At 42.5% G+C, this 8,801-nt stretch overlaps 1 protein-coding gene and 1 pseudogene across 11 annotated transcripts in view; one reads left to right on the forward strand and one right to left on the reverse strand.

Moving 5' to 3' along the window:
• Positions 1-8,801, forward strand: part of WDR77 (WD repeat domain 77) — a 111,516-nt gene that overhangs the window by 5,493 nt on the left and 97,222 nt on the right. Inside the window, exons 8-11 of one of the 11 annotated variants that reach the window (XM_033435191.2) lie at positions 316-424; positions 966-1,034; positions 1,620-1,695; positions 1,751-2,730. The exons of 8 other annotated variants lie outside the window; for them this stretch is intronic. In XM_033435191.2, coding sequence (XP_033291082.1) covers positions 316-424; positions 966-1,034; positions 1,620-1,695; positions 1,751-1,813 — 317 coding nt within the window. In that variant the 3' untranslated portion in view covers positions 1,814-2,730. Of the gene's footprint in view, positions 1-315; positions 425-965; positions 1,035-1,619; positions 2,731-8,801 lie in introns of those variants that run through there. 2 more of the 11 variants (XM_004263183.4, XM_033435190.2) reach the window with 2 other exon arrangements.
• On the reverse strand, positions 5,122-5,777 carry LOC101279092 (NEDD8-conjugating enzyme UBE2F-like; annotated as a pseudogene).

An 8,801-nucleotide genomic window follows, 5' to 3' on the forward strand; every position in this document is an offset into this window, starting at 1 on the left:
ACATGGGGAATATGGTTGTATAGTACGGACAGTTGCATTAACACGGTGATATGGCTGTGTGTGTGGTGACATAGTTTATGATAACAATTATGTCATCCATTAATTTAATTTCCAGAACCCCCAAATGACTAGTTATTCCTACTTTACCAAAGAGGAAGCTGATGCTCAGTTTCTCCCCTTGCTCTGTAATGTTTCTCTGTAATGCTTAGGGTGGTTAACTTGTTCAGGATGGAGGACCTAGCATTCAAATCCAGATCTGGCTGAGTCCACAGCCCATGCTCGTAACCTCTGTGAGGTACTCCCTCTTTCCTTCAGGTGATGAGAATGGGACTGTCTCCCTTGTGGACACCAAGAGTGGAAGCTGTGCCCTCAGCTCAGCTGTGCACTCCCAGTGTGTCACTGGGCTGGTGTTCTCCCCGCACAGGTACTGTTCTTTGTCATCAAGGGCCTGGTGGGTATGAATAGGAAGAATGAGGGGGGATGCTTGTGTTGATGTAGCATTAGCTGATTGGTAGCTCCTTAAAGCAGGCACTGTTGTAGCTGAGGTTTTGGAATGTGAAAGATCTCTTTAAGACTGTAGTCCATTTTGGGGGTTGTATGGTCTCTGACTGCAAATGGCTAAAATATGGTCTTGTTCCTGCTCGACACCCAAAATGATTAATACTGTGGGCTTGTAGGGCTGTGTGGTTGGAAAACCTGTGTTTCTGAATCATCACTGAAGCTACAGGGAGGGACTAGATGGGATGGTTAGTTGCCAGGATGGCTGTCAACCCTGACTTTGCTCCATTTTCCTCATCTTTCCTTGGAACTTGTACCTAGACTTGAGTGGTAGCCAGGCCTTAACCCAAAGTGGGGATCAAGCCACCTTCTCTGATCATTTTAGGTGGGCTTTGGGGACTGCCCAGTCAGGTTTTGTCTCGAGAACCATGGGCTTTATGTTTCCCAACCTCCTCCTTGTCTCCTAGTGCTCCCTTCCTGGCCTCTGTCAGTGAAGACTGCTCCCTTGCTGTGCTGGACTCAGGCCTTTCTGAGGTGTAAGTGTGCCGTGGAGCCCTGTGATCAGGAATCAGGGAGGGGAGCAACACGTGGCTGGGTCCTTTTTCTCTTTGGAAAACTGGGTTGTCTCTTTCAAGGAGACTTGGTGATGGAAGCAGGCCGACTGCTGACTGTCTCCCTGTTCTGGGGGCTGACTCACAACCAGCTCTGTCCCTGGTAGAGGAGGAATGTGGTGGTGGGTGTGATTTCTGAGCCTGGCATTCCGACTGACTCCCAGAAAGAGACGGTCTACCCTTTTCACACAAAGAACCTCATGTAGGAAATGCAACCTGCTATAGGGTGAAAGGCACCAGACAGAAGATCTGATTGTACTTCCTTCTTTGCCATGAGATGCTGTCTGATACTGGCTCAGATCACCACCCTTGGTCTAGCTATCATTTCTTCTATGAATATAGGGTCCTAGACTGGATGATGAAGTCTTCTGTGGGTAGCTACACCACTATGCTGGTGACTAGGCCATATATATGGCGAGGTGTGCCCTGGGTGTGTTGGGTCTCTTCTTTCCATTTCTGCTTTTTCCTCTGTCTCTTACTATGCCCACACTTTTCTTTGTTCTCTCGTAGGTTTAGAAGCCGAGCCCACAGAGACTTTGTGAGAGATGCTACTTGGTCCCCGCTCAATCACTCCCTTCTTACCACGGTGGGCTGGGACCATCAGGTCATCCACCATATCGTGCCCACAGAACCTCTCCCAGAGCCTGGACCTAAGAGTGTTGCTGAGTAGATTGGATTTCAGACAAAAAGCAAATCCCCAATGAGTATCCACTCCCTTTGCCCCTTCCCTCTCAGTTGGTGAGACAACACAGGAGCCTTTTACAGTATGTTGGTACACCAGATCTGTGCAGTTAATAGGCATTGTCTCTCAGCCTGGGGTAGGCTGGATTCTGGGGTCCTGTAGCCAGGGAAGAAAAACTTCCTTGAACACGGATATGTATGTATCTGAGTGTGTATGTGGATAAATAGTTTTTGTTGATGGGGGGAATAAAAAATCCATCCCGCATCTTTCCCAAGGCCCAATCCCCATTCCCCCCTGCCCCGCACCCGCCCCAAAGTTAACAAAAGATTTTATGCTTCCCACGTAGCTTTGCATGAGGAATTTGGGCCATGTCTGTGTGAGGTATGGGATGTGGGCATCCCTGGATTCTTGGAAGCAGCTCATAGAGATAGGAGCAATTTTATTTTTTTATAGAGCTTAAATTCACCTTTGTCATGGGCAGTGCTTCCATTCACATCCAGCCCAGCTGACCTTGAGGAAGAGCCAGGACACTCACCACAGTTTTGTGCATCCCTTGTTATTAAACTGAGCCAGAAGTCCAGTTTCTGGCTTAATAAGAAGTTTGGCTGGTACCTGTGTAATGCCCCCACCCCACCCCCGACCCCCATGGAGTTGTGTATATGAGAGATGAGTGTATTTCTGTCATAGATGCCATAGAAGAGTTTCAGGATGGAGAGCTTAAAGGCATTTCAATTAAAAACTGACACAGACTTGCATAGGAATGTCTGCCACTTTCCCACCTGAAAACAGTCTGGGGCCTGACCTTTTTTGCCTCTGGGCCCCTGTTTCTGGATATAGGAAGCCTAAATGCTATTTTGGGGGACTCTGAAAATTTGGAATTCAGCATCAGAGAAAGAATCGGAAGTACTGGTCAGTGAAATAAAAAGTTGATTCATTGTTGGCTTGTCTTGTGAAGCGTGTATGTCATGTGCCGTTAGACATGCTACTTATGTGAGTCATCAGGGTATCTCTTATAGCCTGTTACTTTTTTGTGTGCTTCCCCAGCCCCCCAGAGTAGCTAGTTGGAACTTAAGGTAAATATTTGGTTACTTGGTTGGTGGCTACTGCCACTTAGAAGTTATGGATCAATTACTGATTGTATTGAAACTAAATTAAATCAATTATGTCCTTTGTGTTTTGCAAGTTTCGTTTAGCTAAAATATGAAACGGGCAGTTTCATGGGCAAAGTATTTGTAAGTAAAGCTTCTGTGTTTCACCCTTGCTGAGCGTGAGCTCTGTTCTCACAATTACCCTGGAGTAAAAACATGGGAATTTGTTGTTATATGATCTAACTGTCGGGTTTGGGGGGAGATGGAATTGAAGCCCTCACTGTTCGTAAGTGTAACTTCTTGGGAGGTAATAGGATGTGTTGGTAGAAACACTTAAGTTCTTCCCAGCGGTAAAAGCTTAAAATTTGTGATCACTTAGAGAAAGTGAGGTAGAGGGTGAGGTGGGTAGGAATTAAATTTTCATGGACATGTTCCTCATGGACTGAAGAATGGTAGAGAGAAAAGTCAGTGAAAGAGATAAGAGTCCAAGGAAATGAATATAATGTGTGAAGGTGGTTAAAATGACATCAGCGAAGGAAAACCTAGAGTTTGAAGAACTATGTTACTTAATGTAAAAAATATTAGTTTAGATTCAGATAGATCTGTGCTGATGCAAGCAATTCACATCTATTCATGATCATCACCAAGACATTTGCAAATGTAATCGAAGTCACAGTAGGAATGACCCTCACAATTGTGATTGAATGTGTCTATAACAGTGAGAAAAAAAAAGATGGTTCAGAATAGAAGGTGACCTCAAAATAATCAGAAATGTAGTATCACATGCAGTGCTGTTTACTAGGCCATTGACTTGGGAGTAGTTTCAGTAGAGTGAGCACAGATTTGCTGACCACAGGTGGAAATGGGCTCATTTTGTTTTCTTTGTTTAAAACCATACAAGCGTATATTTTGCATTTAATTTCACTGGTTCAAATATCCAATTGCTGGAGTAAGTCCATTTTCCTATCCTTATTCTTACTGTGAAGTCCACTAACCTGACCGACTATATTCCACCTCTGATTTCTGGTGCTCAGAGCAACAAACACTGAGGTTGGCTCAAGTACTGTTTCAGGTAGCTCCAGACATCAGGCTGGTTCTCCAAGATCTGTCCTGCCCTACAGGACGGTAGGAGGCTGGTCAATTACCAGCTCTATAGGCATTAACTGCTGATCCACAGTCGCATTGAGGCAGCAAAATCACCCAAGCTCTGACTGCTCTGGACTCCCAGCCATGTTTCCTCTGGGCAGCATTATAGAAAGGGCAGGAGATTGGGACGGTGGGTGTGGGAGGGTCCCTGTAGTTTATTTATTTGTTTTTTTTGCGGTACGCGGGCCTCTCACTGTTGTAGCCTCTCCCGTTGCGGAGCACAGGCTCCGGACGCGCAGGCTCAGCGGCCATGGCTCACAGGCCTAGTCGCTCCGCAGCATGTGGGATCTTCCCGGACCGGGGCACGAGCCCGTGTCCCCTGCATTGGTAGACGGACTCTCAACCACTGGGCCACCAGGGAAGCCCTCTGTAGTTTATTTTTTAATCACTCAGTTACAGAGGGCTCCAAAACTCTTGCCACATCTAGACCCAAAAGTAAAGGGCTCTGATTTGTAAAATGCAGATTTCTTGTTGCATTTGGACAATATGAGCAATGTGCTTTCATATTCTTTGTATTTCTGTAGTTGTTTGACTTAACTGTATCTACAAACTAAAAGAATAGAAAAAAAAAAAAGGTTTGTTCCAAACTATACTTACATAAGCATTTCTTTCAATAAGACATACGTCAAATATTTGTATGCATCCCAGGGAAGTTTTAGGGAACCTAATGAGAGCTAACATATGTGAAAGAAGCTGAAAGAATTCATATCAAATCACCATTCATAGCAACTTTCTTACTGCCAATCTCTGGGTCACACTGAAATTTAGAATCACTTGTGCAGGGAACTGATTTTGTTTGCAAAAAGGGTGAGGAAGCTCTAGTCTCTATTTTGATGTAATTAAAATCTCTCAAGAGCATCAGCAGTCTATATAGCTTGATTTTGGAAAAGTAAAGGAAGCAAGACCAGTTTTGAGCCCCAAACACATTTTCTTATTGAGTTCTCCATCAAAAACGGGCAGTTGTGGAGTTTTTCATCTTCATTACATGGTCGTAGGACTAGTGCAATCCAGGGAGTGAAGGAGGTGCAAAGATCAGGACAGGAAGTGTTAACTCATTTTAAGTTATAGATACAGTCACTGATCGTAAAATCTTTTATCATCTAGAGTAAGGTTTAATGTAGTCCTCAACGTATTCTGGAAACTCTCCTTGTCTTGTAAATGATGTTCTGCTTCTTCAGTATATAAGAGATCGTCAGAATTCAAAAGGTCAGTAAGTAAAGGGTTTCACCCCCAAACACCATCCTTTCAACTTTCTGGTGGGAAAGCCAGTGCTACTGGGTGCAAGTTCCTTCAGTGAATGTAGACATTTCATTGTCACTGTGATGTTGGTTGTCAGATTCTGGTATATTTCACTTTGGGAGGCACCATGTTATAAGCATTAGGAACTTCAAACTAAAATTTTCCACTCCAATGGTAACCCTTATCTAGGATCTCAGCTGAAAGGAATGAAGCTTGTTTGAATCAGAAAATGTACTTTACATGTTTAAGTATATCACCTTCAAATTCTGCCAGATCTTTAACAAGCAACTTGTCTCTCACAGAAACCCTCTGATTAGGATAGAAACTGGCTCATGTACAGGCCCCTGACCATTATCCAATGTCAATTTGCCTGGCAGAGTTAGCATTAATGCTACCTTTGACCTCGGCACCTGGAGACACAGGCTGGGTGCCCCACACCATTCCTGGGCCCCTGTTGCAGTCTGTACTTGGCAGGGCCAACGTGGGCCTTGTTTGTTTTTCTTAAGTTTTTTAAAAAAACATATGGTAAAATATAAAATTTACCATTTTAACCATTTTAAGTGTACAGTTCACTGGCATTAAGTACATTCACATTGTGCAACCACCATCCATCATCCCAAGTTGAAACTTTGTGCTCACTGAACAATAACTCTCTTTCTCCAAGACCTTGACGACCACCATTCTACTTTCAGGTCTATGAACTTGACTATTCTAGGTACCTCTATGAGTGGAATCGTGCAGTGTTTGTGCTATGTGTCTGGCTTATCATTTGATTTCATGAGGTGTTGACTTGCTCCTCAAAGTGTGGTCTGTGCACCAGCAGCATTGGTATCACCTAGAACTTGTTAGGGCAGAATGTTCAGACCTCCGAAATCAGAGTATATTTTCACAACTTCCCTAGTGACTCCTGCATGTTAAAGTTTGAGAAGCATTGGCTTTATCTACTGAGAATTCTAGATGGGTCAGGAACCAGGCAGGGAAGTCACCAGCCATTCCAGAGTGAGCAGCTGTGGTGTATCAGAAGCTTTTGGGCATTGTGTGTGGTAGTGAGCAAGACAGACATGGTCAGTCCACACTTCAGCAGCTTAGTCTAGAGAGAGAGACAGGAAGGAAATAATGTTTTAGTGCTAGCCAAAAGAAATAAAGGTTGCTAAACAGAAGGATGATAGCCAGACATGAAGAAGTGGTAAATCTTCCCTGATGAAGTGACATTTGGATTGAGTCCTAAAGGTTGGATGTGAGTTAGCTGATGCTTGGGGCTGGGGAAGAATTCCTGATGGAAGTGGCAGTGTGAGTGTCCTGCTGTGGAAGGAGCTTAGAGCTTTCTAGAGAAGGAGGTCACTGCAGCTAGAGCTAAATATGGAGCTGGGGGTGCAGGATAAAAGGAGATGAGGTTGGTTGCCGCTGGATGGTGGGTGCTGTGAGCCACGCTGAAGATCTCAAACAGCGAAGTAATGTGTTGGATGCGCTTTTGAAATGGATTCCACTGATGTGCTTTGGAGCGGAGACTATGGAAGCTTAAAGGGGCCTAGGTTTTGTTTTTTTTTCTTTGACCTAAGCCACCAGGGTGTAGGCAGCTGAACTAGGCTTGGCCATTTGGCTGCTCCCATGTAGGACTTAAATCTGGAGGCAGTGCAGCAAAGATTCAAAGAATGGGTATCTGGCAGTGACGAGTGACAGCCCAGTGGCGGCAGCACCAGTCCCACCAGTGGAACTTTCTAACCAGACTTTCCATGGCAGGACCCCGGCAGTCTTTTTTTTTTTTTTATAAATAGTCTTTCTTGGATCCTGACTGTGTTTTAAGACTGGTTCTTGATACTGAGTTGTATGAGCTGTTTATAAATTTTGGAAATTGACTCCTTACAGGTCATATCATTTGCAAGTATTTTCTCCCATTCAGTAAGATGTCCTTTCATTTTGTTGATGGTTTCCTTTGCTGTGCAAAAGCTTTTAAGTTTGATTAGGTCCCCTTTGTTTAATTTTGCTTTTAATTATTTTGCCTTAAGAGACAGATCTAAAAATATATTGTTATTTATGTCAAAGCGTGTTCTGCCTGTGTTCTCTTCTCGGAGTTTTATGGTTTCAAGGCTCACATATAGGTCTTTAATCCATTTTGAGTTTATTTTTGTATATGGTGTTAGAGAATGTTGTAATTTCATTCTTTTACATGTAGCTGTCCAGTTTTCCCAGCACCACTTATTGAAGAGACTTGATTAACATAGCTTTGTACTCAAGCTTTGTGGTATTATTGTTCTGAACACCTGAATTAAGGAAGTGTGATACCTCCAGCGCAGTTCTTTTTTCTCAAGGTTGCTTTGGCAATTTGGGGTCATTTGTGGTTCCATATAGATTTTAGGATTACTTGTTTTAGTCCTGTGAAAAATGTCATTGGTATTTTGATAGGTATTGCATTAAATCTGTAGATTGCTTTGGGTGGTATGGGCATTTTAACAATGTTAATTCTTCCAATCCAAGAACATGGGATATCTTTCCATTTCTTTGTATCACTTTCAAATTCCTTCATCAGTGTTTTATAGCTTTCAGAGTATATGTCTTTCACATACCTGGTTAAGTTTATTCCTAGGTATTTTTTTATTTTTGATGTGATTGTAAATGGGATTGTTTCCTTAATTTCTCTTTCTCATAATTCATTATTACAAACAAAGAACCCAATTAAAAAATGGGCAGAAGGCCTGAATAGACATTTTTACAAAGAAGATATATAGATGGCCAACAGACACGTGAAAAACTGCTCAACATCACTAATCATCAGAGAAATGCGAATCAAAACCACAATGAGATACCACCTCACACCTGTTAGAATGGCTATCACCAAAAAGTCTACAAATAACAAATGTTGGTGAGGGTGTGGAGGAAAGGGAACCCTAGTACACTGTCAGTGTGAGATTGTGAATTGACGGAGCCACTATGGAAAACAGCATGCAGGTTTCTCAAAAAAACTAAAAATAGAAGTACCATATGATCCAGCAATTCCACTCCTGGGTATGTATCCGAAGAAAACAAAAACACTAATTTGAGAAGAATCTTGCACCCTAATGATCATAGCAGCATTATTTACAATAGCCAAGGTACGGAAGCAACTTAAGTGTCCATCAACAGATGATGGGTAAAGAAGATGTGATGTACGTACATACAATGGAATATTATTGAGCCCTAAAATGAAATTCTGCCATTTACAACAATGTGGATGGACCTAGAGGGTATTATGCTTAGTGAAATAAATCAGACAGATAAAAATAAATACTCTGTGTTATCACTTATATGTGGAATCTAAAAAATAAAACAAATGAATGTATATAACAAAACAGAAACAGACTTGCAGATACAAAGAACAAACTAGTGGTTACCAGTGCAGAGGAGGAAGGGAGGGAGAGGTGAGATAGGGGTAAGGGATTAACAGACACAAAATACTATGTATAAAATAAATAATCAACAGGGGTATATTGTACAGCACAGGGACATATAGCCATTCTTTTGTAATAACTTTAAATGGAGTTTATAAAAATAATGAATCAC

This window comes from Orcinus orca, chromosome 1 (genome assembly GCF_937001465.1).
Source record: "Orcinus orca chromosome 1, mOrcOrc1.1, whole genome shotgun sequence".
Taxonomy (NCBI): Eukaryota; Metazoa; Chordata; class Mammalia; order Artiodactyla; family Delphinidae; genus Orcinus; species Orcinus orca.